The 19,463-nt window shown below is 38.0% G+C and overlaps 2 protein-coding genes across 5 annotated transcripts; one reads left to right on the top strand and one right to left on the bottom strand.

The window, feature by feature from the left end:
* The first annotated feature begins 33 nt into the window (after positions 1-33).
* NUSAP1 (nucleolar and spindle associated protein 1) lies at positions 34-13,740 on the top strand. 3 transcript variants are annotated; one of them, XM_035327389.1, is made up of 12 exons: positions 34-247; positions 1,528-1,593; positions 2,647-2,829; positions 3,875-4,034; positions 5,375-5,464; positions 6,124-6,236; positions 6,966-7,031; positions 7,225-7,412; positions 9,550-9,725; positions 11,436-11,546; positions 12,105-12,216; positions 12,679-13,740. In XM_035327389.1, the coding sequence occupies exons 1-12, from the start codon at positions 155-157 to the stop codon at positions 12,764-12,766; spliced, it is 1,446 nt and encodes a 481-aa protein (XP_035183280.1). In that variant the 5' UTR covers positions 34-154; the 3' UTR covers positions 12,767-13,740. The 3 variants fall into 3 exon arrangements, with proteins under 3 accessions (XP_035183280.1, XP_035183279.1, XP_035183281.1); XM_035327388.1 differs by having other exon boundaries at positions 3,875-4,049; XM_035327390.1 differs by lacking the exon at positions 6,966-7,031 and having other exon boundaries at positions 3,875-4,049.
* Positions 12,376-19,463, bottom strand: NDUFAF1 (NADH:ubiquinone oxidoreductase complex assembly factor 1). Of its 2 annotated transcripts, XM_035327398.1 has the most exons (4): positions 18,846-19,463; positions 16,874-17,059; positions 16,634-16,708; positions 12,376-15,089 (listed from the first exon to the last, which is right to left on the bottom strand). In XM_035327398.1, exons 1-4 carry the CDS (start codon positions 19,353-19,355, stop codon positions 14,949-14,951), a joined length of 912 nt encoding a protein of 303 aa, XP_035183289.1. In that variant the 5' UTR covers positions 19,356-19,463; the 3' UTR covers positions 12,376-14,948. The 2 variants fall into 2 exon arrangements, with proteins under 2 accessions (XP_035183289.1, XP_035183290.1); XM_035327399.1 differs by lacking the exon at positions 16,634-16,708.

The following is a 19,463-nucleotide window of genomic DNA, read 5'->3' as shown; positions in this document are numbered from 1 at the left end:
GCCGCTATTGGTGGCTTCCCCTCCCGCAAGCCCGCCCCCTTCTCCCTACCCAGCCAATGGCGGCGCGCGGCGGGCGAGTTCGAACGGCGGGGGCGGGGCGTAGGCGGCGGTTGAGCGCGAGATTCGAAGCGCGGCGGTTGGGGCCGCGGCCGTCATGGCGCTCCCCGCGCTGCAGCGCCTCGAGTCCCTCAAGTACGCGGAGCTCCAGCAGCTCGCCAAGGCCGCCGGCCTCAAGGCCAATCTCCGGGTGAGGCGGGGGACGAGGCACGGCTTGGGGGGTGGGCTGAGCCGCGGGTGTAGACGAGGGGCGGGCAGGGGCAGCGCGGCTCCCTTTGTCCTGTGGTGGCTGTGCTGAGGGAGCCGGGGGGTCGGAGCCTAAAGGAGAGGAGGTCGGTTGGTGCTCTCCTCAGCTTCATGAGGTGGGGGTGCCCTGTGCCTGTCAGTGCTCGGGCGGCGTTTGGGCAGTGCTGTCATTAATACTCCTTAGCTTTCGGTTAGTTCTGACGTGGTCGGGCGGTAACTCTCTGAAGGTCCCTCCCGACTGAGCCGTTCCTTTGCTGTTTCTGCTGAACGTACCCAAGGAACGCCTTGTGCGTAGTGTGAGCAAGGCAGGAGCAGCTGCTGCCGACGCTTGGTGCGATTTTAATTCTTGCTCTGCTAGGCAGCGCTGCTGAAACGGGCTCATTCAGCTGTGAACAATTAACTTTCTAGGAGGCAGATGGAGGAAAAGAAATCTGGCCAGGGAACCTTGTCTTTGTGTCCTCAGGGAAAATGCACATTGCATGCTTACCTGGGTCTTAAATATGCTCTTCAGTTTGAACTGTAGAATCTGAGATTATCTTGAGTTGGAAGGGACCCCCAAGGAGTATCGAGTTCAATTTCTAGATGGAGGAGAACCACCCAAAAATCAGATCACGTGTCTGAGAGTGTTGTCCAAACAATTCTTGCACTTGGTGGGCTCAGTGCCTTGACCACTGCCTTGGGGAGCCTGTTCCAGTGTTCAACCACCCTCTCAGTGAAAAAACTTTCCCTAACCCCCAGCCTGAGCCTCCCCTGTCCCAGCTCCATGCCGTTCCCTCGGGTCCTGTCGCTGTCCGCAGAGAGCAGAGCTCAGCGTCTGCCCCTCCGCTCCCCTGGTGAGGGAGCTGCAGGCTGTCAGGAAGCCTCCGCTCAGCTTCCTCTGCTCTGGGTTCAACAAGTCAGGTGACCTCGGCTGCTCCTTATACATTTTGCTCTTTAGACCCTTCACCACCTTTTTAGCCCTCCTTTGGACACTCTACTAGTTTTATGTCTTTCTTATATTGCGTCACTCAAAACTGCAGCACAATACTCAAAGTGAGATCCAAAGAGAGAGAGCAGAGCAAGACAGTTGCTTCCCTCCAAGCATGCCTTAAACATTCTGTTGGATTCAGCAAATATTCCATTTATTTGTTGGATTGATTTGTAGACACTCGTTGGGTTTATGCAGTTTTTGTTTGATGACTTAATGCAATATTTGGTTTGTTTGTTGTTTTGATTTCTCTCTAGGGAGACAAACTGTTGAAAGCACTGAAGCAACACTTTCAAGGAAGAAAAGAAGAAAATGAAAATATGGTAATAGATGATAAAGCAGCCATTTTTTTTTTCATCAAGAAAGATTTAGCTTTTTAACTAGTAGAGCACAGCATGTAATGAACATTGGTTTCAGCATGATGTGAATAGTAATAAAAAAATACTTCTTCTAAAATAGTGCCTTTAGTTTAATGTATTTGTACTGATAGAAACAGCTGTATGAGTACTTGAAGTGGCCTCCTGTATGGCTGAAAGCTTCCTTCCAGCTGTTTATTTAACAATGTACTTTTTAGCCCTTCTACCCATTAAAATTAACAAGGTATTTTTAGCATCCATACAGAAATATTCCCTATGAACAGTAATATTTAAATTCCATTGAATGAATCTTAATTTTACCTGTTTATCTCCAGACACTAGTCCCTTTCATTTAGGCATGCAAAATGAACTTAAAAATTGTGCTGTACTGACTGACCTCACAGCAGTCTATACTACAATTTACTTACATTGACATAACAGAAGCAATACAACCGTGATGTTTACTTTCTATGTATGTTTTTTTTCCAAGTTTTGTGAGCTAAATTATTTCATTGTGCATGTTTTTTTTTCACTTTTGATTAAAAAAATAAGTTGGTAACCACTTTTTCTAAAACAACTATTTGTTAATAACTTGCCTCTCTAAAATCATGAGGAAATGATGTAATCTTAGATTATTTTTAACTAGCATGGAAAAGTCTGCCACTTACCCCGGTCTTTCCTCTCCTTATGTGTGTACATTTTTATGGGATAATCTTCACAAAATTGGGAAGGGCTGCAGCGTCATTTCAGTCAGGTCTTAAATATATATATATATATATATTTTTATAGTCTCTGACTGAAAAGAAATACAGTTTTATTCTGTAGCATTTTAAGGTTGGAAAACAGCCGGTGTTAAGGAAATTTAGATATTGCCATTCTTCTAATTACTGTGCTACTTAAATGTATACTACTGTTTTCCTCTGTGTGAAATGCCTTTTCCAATGGTAATGTTGAACTGTCTCTTTGGAATATCTGATGTATATCAGATATGTTACACGTTGTGGTACTTTTCTGATACAGGATGCTGAAAAAAGTGCATCTGCTTCCATGAACTCTGAATTGAGCTGTCAGAAGGAATTCAAACCTGATCCAGCGTGTTTTGTCACAAAAAGATGTAAAGAGAAGAAAGCAACCAGAAAAAAGAAGAACTCCAGTGAGGAAATTAAAGCCAGTGAAGAAACAGGGCTCTCTGCTGAGAAAGAGGTGACTCGTATTGCATGGTTTTGTGTGTGTCTGGGTGGATCTCCCCAATAAACGACAAGTGAAACATGCTTGATTCATTCTACTGCCATTTTAATAGGTAACATTTGGGTTTTTGTACACAGTTGTACTAGTACAATTAGACTAATTTAGTCTAACTTTACCATGTGCTGTTCCATAATGAACAGAGATGACTTACGTCATTAGTACAAGAAAATAAATTAAATTCATCAGAGAGAGACATTATCCCAAACACTGGATGTAGGACTGCTTTCACTGGTTCATCATGGTATTCATCTGAACATTAGACTGCTTGCAGGATTTATCTAAAATGAAGCTATTGGCATTTTTTGATATAGAAAAGATTCATAGAAACTGGATGATTGCCCAAACCTTTTTTCTTTTTAAATTTTCATTGCTGTCAGAGTGTTTTAATGTAAGTGTATGTATGTATATATTCGTGGGTTGTATGACTGATGGAGGAGAGATTTCAGGGTGATATGAGGGTAGAATTATTTTTCTCTAGTATAACATGCAAGTGATGGGTGAACTCTGAACTGTGTGAAAAATGTAATGGTACGCTTAAAGGGAAATGGGAAAATGAGAGGTGTTAATCTTTCTGCAGCATGTCTAAATAAGGAAAAACCTACAGTAATCAAAGCTACATAAATAAAAAGCAACATAACCTGTGAATTTATTTTTACTTGCAGATAGTTGCACTTTGTCAACAGAGGCAATTTATGCTAAAATGTTAGAACTGTGTGGGTAAAAGCTTTCTAATATAGATCTGTTTGTGCAATAACAGAACAAGTATTTCCTAGGTTAATTCAGGTTGGACTTCAGAAAGTCTCTTGTTCAATCTCCTGCTGAAAGCAGGGTTAGCTATGAAGTTGGGGTTTTATCTAATCTGGTCTTGTAAACCTCTGAGGATGGAGGCTATACAACCTTTCTGGGCAGCTTATTCCACTAACCAACTGCTCTTAGAACGAAATATTTTCGTTATATCCAGTTGTAACAAACAGTTTAAATGAAATATGCTTCACTGCAGGAACATTCTGAAATGAAAGAAAATGAAGTGCCCCATGGTGAGCATGAAAAGGGACAGACGGTATTCCAAAATGAGGAACCAGTAATTAAAAAGAGAGCTGTTGAGAATCCAGGGATGGCTAGTGGGGAGAAGGAGCAACCAGAGAAGACTTCTATTAAAAGTACTGGAGTAGAATGTGAGTAATAACTTCCATAAAAGTAACTTTAGTCATTCATAGTAATTCAAATACATTTTCTGGTTATTTTGTTGTCTGCAGAGATTTTGTTTGTGATGAGTCTGGTGATCTGTACCTTTTTGAGGATGCCAGAGAATAATCTGACATTTGGGCCTGTTTGTTTATTTAACATGTTATAAAATAATTCCATAAATTCTGCAGTGTAGTAGTTCTGTTAATTTTGACTTCGGAAGTCTGGACCAAGGAAATATTTTCAGTGAAGGTGCTCTTGAAGGTCTGAGTGTATTTAATTCTTGTACTTCGGTTGTTTGTGCCTTCTGGAACACCCCTGAGATGTTACTTTTTAAAGGAAGTGAGTAGCAAGAAAGGGAGAGTTACCTTCCTCATGCTTTTTTTTTCTACCCATGAATGAGTTTTGTCACTTCTCAGGAGTAAAATGGGTATCAAAAGGCATAAAGGCAACCCTTGTTAGTTTGTTTACACGGCCAAGTGTTATCTGAGTGTGTTATGGTGGATCTGGCAGCTTTTTTAGACCTTCAAACATGATACCGACAAAATAATGGACTCATTTTCCCACTCCTTTGTGCATGCAGCTGACCTAAAGAGGAAATAAGTTTGTCTTCCCAATAATTTTTCAGATACATTATTTCATTATTATTTCAGATCTGTTATTTACTCCTTTTAGACAAGATATAAATAGTCCTTGAGATGTATTAAGGATAACCTTGCTGTTCAATAGTATTTAAAGGACGTTTTTATTGGAGTCCATCTCTAAAGCAGTTTAATAATTACAAAAATGAGAGCTTTCAGTTAAGTTTCTTTTAAAAGCAGATGCAATAAAATATGTAGAGGATGCTTTGGCTGAGGCAACATTACAATGAATTTCACCTTGACATTTGGCACAGTGCCAGTCTCTTCCCATAACCATAAGTATCCATATTGCTTTGACTTTTTTTAACAGTAATTTCAGACAGCAGGTGAGCTGTGTAACAGAAAAATACCATTACTACGTTTTTACTGTGTGTTGGTTTTATGGTGTGTGTTTTTCGCATAAGCGAAAACCAAGCTACAGGCAAGATTAAAATAAAAGCAGACCTGAGAGCAGAGATAATCAAAATCACTTAGGTTCTTATGTCTATATTTAAGGCAATGGCAGAAAAGTTGGTCAAAATGTTTATTTCTACATGTATAAAAACTTTAAAAATATTTAGAGCTTAATATTTGGATAAAGACCAAAGTTTGCTTGTTAACTCGTCCTGTAAAATACTTTACATTACAGTATTTTCCAGTAGTTCTGATTACTTTGTCTAATCTTATTGTGCCAGGTGATATTCATCCTGTGGGAGGGAAGATCCCTTTATATGTAGGCCGTGCATCTAGGTCTGGGAAAACAGGCATGAAAGCTACTACACCAAGTAAGAGAATCTACCACCTTTGTAAATAGAATATATCGCCTCTGCGTGAAGGGAGACTTGACTTACAGGTTTTACAAACCAGACTTCCAATTTTTGCTTGAAACAAGAGACCACCTAATCTTTAAAAAGCAAACAAATGAAAATGCCAAAAGGTTACGTTCAGGTACAGCTTCCCATTTGTAAAGTCACAGTAAAGCTGATTTAAGTATAGGTTGTAAAACTGGCTTATGGAGTGCTTTGGTGTCTTCTGGATGTTATACTTGCATTCACAGTTTTCATAAAGAAGACTAGGAAGACATGCTATGACTCCTGCATGTGTAGCTTTCACTTTATAGTAATATCATAACTGTAGTATTTATAAGTTAGTTCACTGTCATTACTTCATAAAACATGTTCACTTAAAATGTTTGGATTACTAGAAAATGGAAGCTTTGGGTTTTCTTCCTTCTTTCTAGAATTCTCTAGAGCACGTATCATGTAACTATGTAGTTGAAGTAGATGCTGTTTGTACTGTTTAGGTACCTGTGGGTACACAGACTTAGAGGGATACTTTTGGGGGGGGGGTTGTAACAATAAGTGTTGCAAGCTTTTTCTGTTAGGTAGCAAGTTTCCTTAGGAGTTTGTCAGATGCATGACTTCTTATTTTTGGAACTTCTCAGACTTTAAAAAGTTGCATGAGGCTCACTTCAAGAAAATGGAGTCTATTGCTGACTACATTGAGAGGAAGAAAAAAATGATTGAAAACTGCAGCACTTCACTCAATGAAGTCAAGGTAAGTGCTAACACAGGAGAGACATCCATTGTTCCTTTATCTGTTTATTTCCAGGAAATCTCTCTGTAAAAATTCCTTCAGGGTCTCTAGAGCAGTAAGAAATCAGGGTCTCTAGAGCAGTAAGAAACTGGTTTTGTATACATGCAGTGGACTATCACAGTGTCAGTGAGACTTGAACTGGAGCCCTATATAAATGGTTCTATATACTTATTTGCATATAGAATGTATGTTCTATAGCTATGTTTTTAATATTAATGTTGTATATTAATGGTGTATAAATGGTTGTAGAAACCAATAAACAACTTGTCAGTTTTGAGTAAAAATAACTGCCACAATTACTTTTGTGAAGGGTCTCCTGGAACTTCTGTTAACAAGTGTCTGAATTGCTGCAGAACTAAAGAGGATGGATTATTCTTCAAAAAGCAGGGATTAAACACTGAGTTTGTTTTGTGCCTTAAAGAGCCTTTGTCCAATGTCTATGTATGACTCCTTTAAAATACACGTAATGTATGTTGCTTTCAATGTCCCCGATTTTCTGTTCTTCCTCATGTGAAAACTGCAAAGGGGCCTCTTCCAGGGTGTGGCAGATATAAGAACAACTGCAATGTATCAATGAATGTCAATGTATATATCAAAATGTAACACTGAAACTCCTGAAAGTTGCATTTCTCTTTTCTGTGGCATATGGTGTATGCTTAATGCGTGCTTCAGACAAATTATTTTTGGCAGGTGCTGGCCAAAAAATCTAATCATTTAAGGGCATCAGAAAAAGGCCTTCCACATAGCAATTCTAAGGTATATGTTTTCATACCACTTTAATAATATAAAAAACTGTGTGTAAAATGTTTGTCCCTTTCCCACCCTTCCCACTTTAAAAGCATAAGAGACTGTATGTTTCTGATTCATTGTGTATTTTCCCTTCCTCTTAGATACATTCCTGACTAAACTTTTAGTGAAGTATATTAATTCGTGATTTGCTTTTCCCTAGAAACATACTGCTGGCAAAACATTTTTATTCAGCCCAAATCCAGAAAGGGGTAGATTGTCTGCCACCTGCACTCCCAGTAACCTCCGACGCTCACCACGCAGTTTGCTGAACACTGCAAGTCAAAGTATTTTATCTAGAAAATCTTCATTTAATCCTTCGGTCCTCTCCACAACCAAAATGAATGTCAGGTAAAAAGAACAAACCAAAGCTACCAGTGAGCAATTTGATAAGATACACTTAAAATAATAAACATTGACTGTGATTTGACTACTATATTTTTGTTCCAAACATGATTTACGCAAGATTCTGACTTCTACCTTTCAGCCTAACTTTAGGGCTGGTTTAAGCTTTACTATATTAATACTATTTTGATTCTTCATCTTGATACCTGATTGTAGAAGAATTTTGCCTCTTTCAGCTGTCATTTTGCTAAGCCAACCAAGCTGAATTATTTTTCTTCTCTTACTGTGTAGGTATTCCATTTTGTCAAGCAACCTAACAGTCTCTCTTAAATAGGAATTGATACATCCTTGGAATGACTTAGTCAGAATTGTATGCAGTACCACAAACAAGTCTTGCAGTGGCCTCACTGGGGATCCTTTGGGTGCTTTTTGTGTCTGTCCACTTATCACAGTAGGGCCTCATCTTGTAATCGACTAATATAAGCAGATTGCTTCTAGCAGATGGGAACCAAACTGACACCAGAAAGTCACAATGAATTGCTAAATGAATAAGCTCATACATGATGCTCTTAAACCTGATCTCATTTCCTTTTAAAACATTATGCACGGTTCATTGTTCCTACACAGTAATCTAATACACAATTATGTTAATGTCTCCTGAATTTTTGTTATCAGTAAACTTTATTAGCTTATTACTAAGTTTTCTGCAGTCTTGAACAACAACAACAAAAAAGGAATTGATAATATAGTCCTTAACAGTACTCTATTGATAAATGTTCTTTTGCCCAGTTCTCTTTCAGTGAGTCGTTCTATTTACTATTTTCTTTGTCAGTTTCCAACTGTGTTACTAATGCCAGCTTTCTTCCATTTACCTGACTTTTCACTATAGCTGAAGTTCAGATTTAGACATTCTATATTTTACCCTTGTGCTTCTCACCCTGCTAATAGTATCAGGTTAATCTTGTGTCTCTGTTGCATTATTTTGCATTTTTCTGATAACATCTACTTTTTTAACACTTGTTTGCCAAGTGTATAGTTTCTGGGACACTTTTTTGTCTCTGAAGAAATGATTTTTTTTCTTTTTGTCTGCCCTATATGTCAGTACAACTCCTAATAAATAATATAAATAATTATGAGACTTGTAATCTTTGCATGCTAGTTCTTTTGCTGCTCAGAGACCAAGATTGAGAGTCCCTTGCAATATCTACTTAATTCTTGCTGGCTTTGTTTCTACTTTGTATGTGACAATTTTGATTTCCATGCTTACCTTCTATTAATCCAGTCTTGTTATCTCTGTTGAAAAATGATACAGCGTAATCATCAAATGAAAATAATATTCTACCTTTTAGTAATTGCATACTTTTTCCACTGCAGCCCTACTTGATTCTTTAGCATTATATAAAATGAAACAATGCTTTCAGAATTTACTTCCATTTAATATGTCCAAAAATGTGCTGAGCTAGATCTTGCAAGCTGCACTTCTATATTTTGAGGGCTAGGAAGTTTATTGGTCTTAATAAACTTGCTGTCTTTTCCATTCCTTGCAGACTTTCAGCTCAGTAATGTTATTGATAAGACTTATTAATTCATGCAAGCTTTTGAATTTTCTTTCACATGCTCACACATTAAAAAGTGTGCGAGTATTTACACACACAGACAGCACACACACCTGTCTTGGTATACAGGTAGCTTGTGTTTTTGCCTCTTCATTTGCCTTTTACATTTTCTCCTCATGGATCTAGAGTTCCGTTTAGCTGTTATTTTTTTTAACTTCTGAATTTGAAAACTCAGATTAATAATGTTTATAAATCATAATGTTTTACTAGAGAATCCAAAGATTAAGTAAGTTGCATAGGTTGGTAAAGAAATCTACTAGCTTATTGCATGCACCCAAATACTTTTTCTCTCCAAAACAACGAAGTTAGGTCTTTAATAGCTGTAAGTTAAAATTTTAATGTTTGTTCACGAGCTGAAAATTGTCAGCAAAGGTATTTTTAGTGTAATCTGTTAGCTATGAAAATCTTATACACAGAAAAACTTCCAAGGTATAAAATGCAACATTTGCTCCTTTTGTGTTCTCTTACATTGTTTATTTTCCTTGTAGGTGACTAATTTTTGTCTTCACATTTCCAATAACTTTCAGGTTCTCAGAAGCCACAAAAGATAACGAGCATAAGCGCTCTCTTACCAAGACTCCATCTAGAATGTCTCCATACTTAGAGGAGTTCTGCACACCTGATAGCCAGAAGAGCTGCAAAGTCTTAAGTAGGAAAAACAGCAAGAGGGATACAAGAAATAATGATGTGGCTGCATCAAAGGGTAAAGTGGATGGCAAACTTTTTTTTTTTGCATCAAGACTTATTTGAACTGAATGGTTATATAATTCTTATAACCCAAGATAATGTAGGTCCTTGTTTTAATTTCAATCTTTAATTTATGACTGATTCTTTAAAAACTGCAGCAGTTTATTTCCTTCAGTTTCCTGTACTTAAATTGTTTAGCTGCTAAAATCTAAATAGGTAGTAAGCATAAAGACTTGGAATACCTAGCTACCTACAGAAAAGCCTGTGGGGGATAGAAAAAGTTCTGGACCTTTACAGATCGCATAGGAAAAGGCTGACAACTATTATGGGGAGACTCCTGCAGTGGGAGGTGTTCCTGATGCCTTCTCAGAGGTCTCATTCTTCTTGTGGGATTGGTGTGCACCCATCTATCTGTGTTTTAGGACAACCTGATATTATCAGCCTCAGCAATCCTAGTTAAGTCAGGATTCAAAAGCCTGTATGTAGGATAGTGGAATTCTTCTGATCATTAGTAATCTGCACCACCACAGCTCTGCTAACAGTTGATATCCTGGCATCACCAGGTACATCAACTCCAAATTCTTGACCTATGCTACTTATCTTGCTGTATGACAACTTTGGTATTTTTGGGGGTGGCAGGTGAGGATTCTACTGCTGATCTGAAGCTGATATGTTCCACAAGAATGCTTTTTAAAATATGAAAATCCATTAGCTTCCAAATAAGTGTACAGAGACCAGGAAATCAATCAATTTGCTCTGAAGGACTGGAAACATACATGGATATATATGGGATTGTTTGGTCATGTTAAAGTCTCTTGTGGTATCCCATTTCTTCTTATAAAAGCCATGATTTGTGTCCCAAAAGAATTTCAATAAGTCAGGAAAAAAACTGTTGCCAGTGTCCTTTACCCTTAAAAGCACATAAGGGCAAGACTTATAGAAACTTACTTTCAAGATATGGTCTGGGATTATGGTTTAAGACACCTTGAAAGGCGCTGGGCTGAAGAAATAACATGTCTAAATCATAACTTAAACTAAAGTTGCATAAAATCACGCAACTTGAACAGACTGTTTATATAAGCCCTATAACATGCATTTCTGGTACAGAAGTAAGCGGTTTATGCCAAACTTGTAAGCAAAGTGGCAAGAAAAACAAAAATGGTGTACGCTCTCCTTAGAGCAGTCAGGTATTTGATAGCAACGTGGAGTTTCCTCCCATGTGGACCTCACACAAAGGCTTTGTGCATTGCCTTGTAATTGAGTCACTTACTTAGCTATGGTTGTAGACTGTTCCTCTTACATCTACAGTGAGCATTTACTATTGAGAACATATTAAGTATTTCACATGCTTTTGATTGTGTTTTAATGAAATGTCTGACAAAGATAAGCTTCAGTGTGATTGGTGAATCTGGAGCTTCCAGACTAGCTTGAGAACCACTAAATCTGTATTGAGATGGAACAGATCAAGACATCCTTGCAAGGATGCTATTTAAAATCAGAGCAAAATGGTTAATATTTCACAACTCTTGCTCTGGATCTGAAAGCTCCCCGTGCCCAGTGAGCTATATCTGTACAACATTGTCTTCAGGGGTAGCAGAAGGTAGCATTTAATGGCTCTTTGGTCTTGAGAGTTGTACTGTGGTCCTCACTTATCTATTTATGTAGCAAGTTGGAAAGTATGTTCTTGCTACAATTAATAAGTAAAACATTTAAATGTCTTTTGCAGTTGTTACCCCCTTCAAGTTTGCAGCTCACTCTGCAGAGCCCACAAGCACAAAGAAGACATTTGATCTCAAAGCAAGTCTCTCAAGGCCACTTCGTTATCAACCACATAAAGGTACAGTGATCCTTTATTGGTCGTATCACTTACTAAAATGCTCATAAAAAAGACACTGAGCTACTTTGCTACATCATGTTGTATATTAAGTCATCTTTCATTTATTTTCCCTGTCCCTCTTTCTTGAGATTCCCAAGTAGTTTTTGGGCTGTTGTTAAAGCATGCATCATGTAGAAATTTAAGAGCCTCACTACTGAAAAATGTCTTTATGAACAAAATCCCTTGAATACAGGAATAAACTTCCATGTGTTGCACTGAATATATATACATACAAGGAAACTAAGATAAAAACCTTATTGTGTGAAGGATTGTTTCTTTATTAAAAGTGCATATTTGTGGGAGAAGCAAAGTATCTGAAATGTTCTTCGTGTAATTACTGTTACCTGGAAAACTACTCATAAGAAATGGGCTGGTGAAAATAATAATACAACAGAAGAGGCATTTTGTCTCGCAGGCAGCCAGCAAAGAACAAGCTAGCTAGTATACAATTCAAAATAAGTTAAGCACATAAGTACTAAACTGTAGTAATTTAGTAGCCTCTTTGCCTCTGACTTGTAGGACGATTAAAACCTTGGGGAGAAAGTAAAGAAAATACTGTCATAAATAAGTCTGTCAATAGCAACATCTCTTCACGTAAGAAAGACTACAAACAGCCACATCTCCAGACAAGGTTAGTACAACATTAGCTCTTTATGAATAGTGTTATTTAAAAATAACGTGATAGCTCACCTATTTTTCAGCATTAATGTGTACAGTTAACAAAAGAATACTTCTGTATTCACTTTGGTCTCCATTACCTGTCCAGTATCACAAAGGCCAACAAAGATGCAACTGTGAATCTGATAGATTTTTATTGTACGAGAGCTTCCAATTCTAGTATTTGGATACTTGCCTTCATCTCAGAAGAAAATGAATATTGACAAGTTGATACCTTGAATGTTAGACATGTTAAACAGAAGTACTAGTCTGTTTAGATTTGATTCAAAATGGAACTGTTCTCTTTGCGCATGGCTAATGCAGCACATTAGTTAAATAGGTGTCAAGCCTTGGTCACCTTCATATTCCTTGGGTTGCTTGCGTCTCTGCCTTTAACATAATTTGATATGGTCTCTTTTCTTTTTTTTTCCTTCAGGGAAGAAAGGCGGGAGAAGCATGAGCAGGAGAGAAAAAAGAAAAAAGCTCAGGTTCTTGGAAACCGTAGAGGATTATCTGTAGGTTAAAAAGAATCAGAAATAGCCAGGATCTGACTGTAAATACTGTCCCTCTCATGTAAATATTTGTATTGTCTGTACTTTATAGGTCAGGTTGCTTATTAGTAGAATCCAGAGAGCTTTGAATGAGACCTTATAATGCATCTGAGCATAAGGTTTTCATGATCAACTTCTCCAATGAGATGAGAGTTCTAACTTTTTAGGACTTTAGAACTTAATAATTTAATTTAAATAACCCCCTTAACTAAAAAGTGTTAAAGCAGAAAATGTAAGTGGAAAAGAGATGCTCAAGGAGCCTGCTTATGATTCAGTATAGACTTCTCCACCAGGATGCATTTATTACCCACTGGAGTGCATGCTTTGAATTGCAAATATTAAAATACTCCACTGGTAAACTGAAGGAGTATCTGCATGCCCTGTTCTCCAAATCAGTCTTTAAATCCTGTAGCAACTGGTAGAGCCAATTGTTCTGTATTCCTAACTGCAGCTCTGTGAAATAGTAGGGAATTTCCAGAATAAAAAGTATTCATGCTTTCTGGAAAGCTACAAAGCTTACAGCATAGTATAATTGTGAAATACCTTTTTTTTTTAAAAAAGGGTCACAATTGAAAAGTGGCTTTTCAAGTTAACAGCTTTGTGCTTTGAACAGTTAAGTTTGGCTTTGTTCCTTTCTATGGTAAATAGCAGATGTTGGTTTTTTTTTTTTGTTCTCTGTGATGCTTAAAGGATGTTAATGTAGTGCTGAAGAACGCTCAATGCCTTATATTCAAAAACTGATGTTACTTTAAAAAAAAAAAAAAAGAAAAGCTGTCTGGATTTGTTATGGATGAAACAGTGACTGGAAAGGTAATGTAGCAGTTGTAATCTCAGCTATTCTAGCAAGAAAATACTTAAATGAATTTAGTATTGTCATATCAAATATACTGAAATGTCAAGCTCATTTTTTTATAAAGTTAATGGGGGAAATAAATATTTTGTACATATCTTGCTAGTTATATGATCTACTGTGTATAACTACCTCCTTCATGTAGCATGTTTAGTTCACATTTCCATTTATTGCTCAGTGTCTCTTTCTGTAAGTGACTAGTTTTCCTTACTGATTTGCATGCCTACCCCTTCTTGAATGCATGTGTGTCTGATACCTTTAGAAAGGATAAATGTTACCACTCTTCTGCTCTTAAATGATCTAATTCTGTGCAAGAGGAAAAGGATAGTACAAGACAACTTCAGCTTGCATGTTTGTGGTCTCTTCCACATACACTAGAGCTATGTTTAGTATTTTTAAGGTATGTTTAAGTAACAAGGAAACTCTGAAGGATGTCAAAGCTTTGATTAGGCTGCTTCTGACATCTGAAACAAATATTCAGCAATTGTTCTTTAAGAGTGTTTAAGTTATTGAAAATCAGACTTCTCAAAAAAAAATTCTACAATACACATCAGAAAAACATCATCTTCTCTTACCCACTGCCTGCTCCCCAGTAATGGTGCTAATTAAGCTAGGGTATGAGTTTTCAGGCAATAAACACTACCAGGGGCTTCCCCTCAAACCACCACTGAAGTTTTCAGTGTTGTAGAGCTAAAGGCATAAGGCTATCGTCAACAGCTCTAAAATAAGAGCTAACTCCAGTTCATAGCTACTGTTTCAATCTTGGCAGCGGCAGCAGCTTTTTCTTTTTTTAGTCATTCACAGGAGCCAAAAGCTAAAGGTTGAAATACTTCTGGTCCTGCTCTCTGTAAGGTTCATCCTTTAACCACTGTTCTTCACTGTATTAATTCCCAGCATAGTTTTTCCAGTTTAAAACTATACAGTTGTATTAGAACTATACAGTTGTAAAATACTTGAGTCTATAAACAACGCAATATAAAATGAAATTGTTGTGTACTGAGAAACAACAATGCATTAATGGCATTTTTATTTCTGTGAAGGTCAGGTCAGAAGTCAAAATTCAGCCAGTCAATAGTTACTACTCTGTGAACATGTATTGCAGCTCCCCTCAGGCTGTCTACGTGCAGTCGCATGGATTCTGTATTCGGCTTCTTAAAGATACTAACAGTTTTGGTCTAGTCAGACTACAACAGTCAATGCACTTAACTTTTAAATGTTAATCTTCAAGTTGTTAGAATCCACACTTGAAGTATTCTATAAAAATTAAGTAGGCAGCTGAAGAATGTTCCAAAGGACATGACCAATTTAAATTTGAGGATTCCTATCATATATTTCATAGGCGAATTCTTCTGTATGAGCTCTGTCATTTAGCAGGCCAATAAAATCAATCTCCAGCTGGAATGGGCCATCTACTTTATCTCCCAGGGTGAATCCGAGGGTACTAACCTGGAAGATACACATATTAGAGTACTGTTTAAAATAACACTACAATTGACCAGTTATCTGCTACTTGCAGGCTTTACAGTTTGCAGCTATTCACTTTAGTATTTGTTCAAAATGCAGCAGTATTTCTTAAGCTGTGACCGTTTCACCTACCATATTTTCAATACACGCTCCCACAGGGAAGCTATTTCACGTTTGCTTTTCCACCACGATGTTGAACTGTGTATTACAAAGGGTCTGAGCCTAGAGCAACACTGTGACTTTCATCCTTTAAGATTGCATGGTGTCAGTTTGTCACAATTAGGTGTACATTTTCATCATGCCTGTTACGGTTCTAATGTGAGCAGGAAACAAATGTAACAAAAGAGGGAACTTTCATTCTAGAGCAAGTCATAGACTTGTCATATTGTGAAAGTGCACCAAAACAGACATTTTAAAACATATGAAACTTTGGTGCTGAGTATTTCGGTTAGTGACTTAGACACATTTTCCCATTTAGAATAATGTTCTTAAATAGAATACTCCTTGTTCCTTCCCCACTGCTATGCTAGTAAAAACAACCAACCATCACCACTCTTTTATTCCAACTATATTAATAAACTCCATAAAATCCCTGGGGCTCAGGCATGTTTCTGATTAGCCTATGCCTGAAAGCTTTCTCAGCTCTTTTATGTCACCAATCATCTTTCAGAGACTCCAGCATTATCACTTCTCAAAACAAGTTGGATAACTAGTGGTGACTCACGTATTAAGCTCTCAGTACCCCTAAACTCTGCTAAAAGTGCAGCTCTGATCTGTACCCATGGTTATAAGGACTGCTGTACCTGCAGAAAAATAATGCCTGGGATGTGTCAGATTAAAGTTGAATAACCATAGGATGAGAATTGAGGATAAATGTACATTGCAAATGCATGCTAAATTAGTAAAAGAGCAATGCTAAAGTGATTAAATGGATCACTTCATCATCACTCCTCTCAGATTGATCTAGGTTTTCAACTACTTTATTTCCCCCAGAAGCAAGCTATACAGTCAGGCCATCGGCTTATGGAGCCTGCAGAGGTTTTAAAGCTACATCTTTCTGGTTCATATTGTTATGGATTATTAGAGGAGTCACCTGAACTCTATGCTCTGAAGAATTTATCACTTTGTAAGCCCGAGATACATTATCTATGATATAAGCTTGCTTTTAATGTTTTTGGCAGTACTGTGCCAACTTGTATGCTAGATTTCTCAGCCATCACTTTGATCATTCCTCAGAAAAATTCTTTTTGAACAGCCAATTAAGTTGTGAACTGTTTCTTGGTTACCTAAATATCTTAAATATATCTTTGGAGCTACTTTGAAGTAAACTGAAACTGCAATCACAAAGCAGGATAATTTAAGTGAAAAGGGTAAGCGCACAAGAATAAATACATGATAACAGGAAGAGACCCCTCAATTTCAAATTCACTAACATTAAATACCCCAAAGATTTCCAAGTCATTTACATAATGACAAGTATTCATAGAAAGTAAATTTCAGACTGTTTAAGCCTACAGAAAACTTGCCTTGTCTAACCAGATAGGATGCTGGTTATCCTGGACTCTTCCTCGACTGGAGAGAAAGAATTTGGAGAATGGAATCTGACAGGGAAAAAAAAAAGACTTCAGTGTGTCACTAGTCGATGGAATAAAAACTTAAGAAAAAAAAGTCTGCCTTAGTAAATGAAGTCACATGCTACATTTGGTTCCAACACTGTTCAGGTCTTTAGGTCTTCACAAGCGGCACAGAGAAGCTCATGAGCTTACCCTTATTTCCTCCCAGTATGGCCCTCCTCGGGTGAACATGAAGTAGTTGTACAGATCGTCCTTGTGATGAGAGAAGTAAGGGTCTGTATAAATGTTTACCATCCAAGGTCTGCCATCACCACGGACGCGTAAATGCAGGCTGTTGAAGTTTGACCAGTCGTAATACTTCTTCCTAGCAAAGGATCCCTGTAAATTATTAATAAGCAGAATTATTCCTCCTTCATACTTGAAGGGAAATTTCCATTACAAAGAACAACGCTACTACTTTGATCACTGCCCTTGTTCTCGCTGTAAATACTATCTCCTGAGACACAGTGGAAACGAGGTTTCTCTTTCATCACACCAGGCACTGATCTCTGTGAACTTCCTTCAGCACTGTACGAGAGCCTGCAAAACCTACTATCGCCGCTCTGAAGGCCCATGCTAATTATAAATCACAGCCTCGTAACTATCAGAAATGAGATCTCTTTCCTTGGACCAAATCCCGTACCAGGCGCACACACGACAATGGCAGACCAGGCCTGTAGTTCATTACATTTAATAATCTGTGGGCAGTACCAGGCTATTCAGAGGAGGTTACGAGAAATTGCATATGTAGGATAATTTTATCCCGTGGTAACTTACTTCCCTTGCTAAAGACTGACGTGAACACAAAGCATTTATATGCTTTCCAACACTTTTTGTCATTATCTGTGCATAATGATCCAGATTAGAAGTATATTGAATTCTCGAGTGCATTTTTTCCAGTATCTTAGAAGCCCGAGCGTTGTGATTTGCACATGGGCAGACCAAATAACCTTCAGAGAGTTACGCTGAGGTCATTGGAGCGAGAGGGGGTTGCAAGGGCTATTCTTGACCAGAACTACTCAAACCAAGTCAAAATTACCACCAAAAAGCCAGAGGTTTCCCTTTTACTTTACAGCACTACTACGGTTACCTATTAATCTTTCTTCTATGAACTCATCTTGTAAGTCACAGGATCAGTAGATAATCAATTTATGTTTTTTCCAGTTTTCAGCATTCTTACTTAAATAAAGTAGAGCCTTTATATTTGTGTTTTTACCGTCTAATCTCAACCTGCATTATAAAGATGGACTGATGGATACTTCACTACCTCAGAATTAGGAAATGAACATTTGAGTCACATTTACACAAGTCAGTAGCAATCTTGGGAACTCTGCTGAGATTCAACCCCCTGTTCCATTCCCCTGACGTGGTGTCACCAATGTAACCAGCGTTCCTCTGCCTCTCATTTGCCCACTGATTTTGCTTGCCTTCAGTTCTCTGCTCTCCAAGTTGCAAACAACAAAATAGACTAAAAAGGTATTTTTAACACACTGTTGAAGTGTTATTTTGTTTTTTGAAGATGTTTAAATATAAGGAAAGAAAACAGCAGTACCAATAGTAAGCATATCAATTTCAGGTTCTGATTTGCCCAATTTAGATCTATCAAACAGTTGTATCACTTTTTCTGATACACAGTAGGAGTCAGGCCTTTAAAACATACATTTCAAAGCAATATTTTCTGTGCCTATGAGGAAAAAATGATGAGCTCATTCACCTAAACCAAGTTTGATGAATAAACCAAGGCAAAGCCCAGAAAATTTGCCCTTACAACATTTTAAGTTCCAATTTAGAGAGAATCATCTATTTTAATTGTACCACTTTTAGATCTAAAAGTTCATTACAGATCGTTCATTCGTAAGGAGGCAGCAAACAGGGGTGTCTTAACGACGTCCTATTGTACGTTAGCAAATGATCAAACGTATTATTCCTTTTCTAAGAAAGGAGAACAAAATCTGAGTAAAAGTTTAGGTTACTGCCAAGTCAAAGGACACGGCAGCAATCACATCTGAGAAGGAATGTCTAATATTCCTGAAGGCGATCAGTTACAACCACAGTAAACAACAACCACAGAAAAATGCTCCCTGATTAAATAAAAGATGTTATGATATCACGAAGCTGCACTTACCACTGGTGGTTTGGCTCTCATGCTACAATATCCACTGTATTTTGTCTCCCCATCGCGAGGTACTTCAGTATTGAGAGTTCCATACAGCAGAGCAGCCTGGTTATTCCTACCCAGTTTTAGGTAAACTTCGCTTTTTCCTCCAATCTCTACATCAGAGGAAACAACCCATTTATTTAAATCTTCCTGGCTCCGAAACTCCCACATCACCTTCGTCTGTTGCAACAGATACTGATCAAACCGACGGCCTTCGGGTCCTCTCAAGTGATCTTTGGTCTCCTTCTTTAGCAAACTTAGCTGAGTCTTTAAGGCATCGATGCTCTTCTTAAAACTGAAGTCAACCTTTTGCCAAGATGGTGTTTTCTCAGGCTGTGACCCTGGCCTCCTGTAACTGCTATACAATTTTGACGTGGAATCAACGAGGAGAGATCCAAGCAAGGGGTGCAAAACTTTGTGCCTGCAGCATCGGCCATGTAAGCCAGCACTGTTCAGCACCGTAACAGTCAGAGCCATCGTGGTAAAGCTGCAGGATTCACTCCCAGTAACACAATGAACGGGTTTGAAATCAATCCATCAAGAAAACTTCCAGAGCTATCTGTAGTTACTGTAGTTTATCTTTAC

Source organism: Oxyura jamaicensis, chromosome 5, assembly GCF_011077185.1.
Source record: "Oxyura jamaicensis isolate SHBP4307 breed ruddy duck chromosome 5, BPBGC_Ojam_1.0, whole genome shotgun sequence".
Lineage (NCBI taxonomy): Eukaryota > Metazoa > Chordata > Aves > Anseriformes > Anatidae > Oxyura > Oxyura jamaicensis.
Note: the sequence above shows the minus strand (reverse complement) of the source record. Positions and strands in the feature narration are given on the sequence as shown.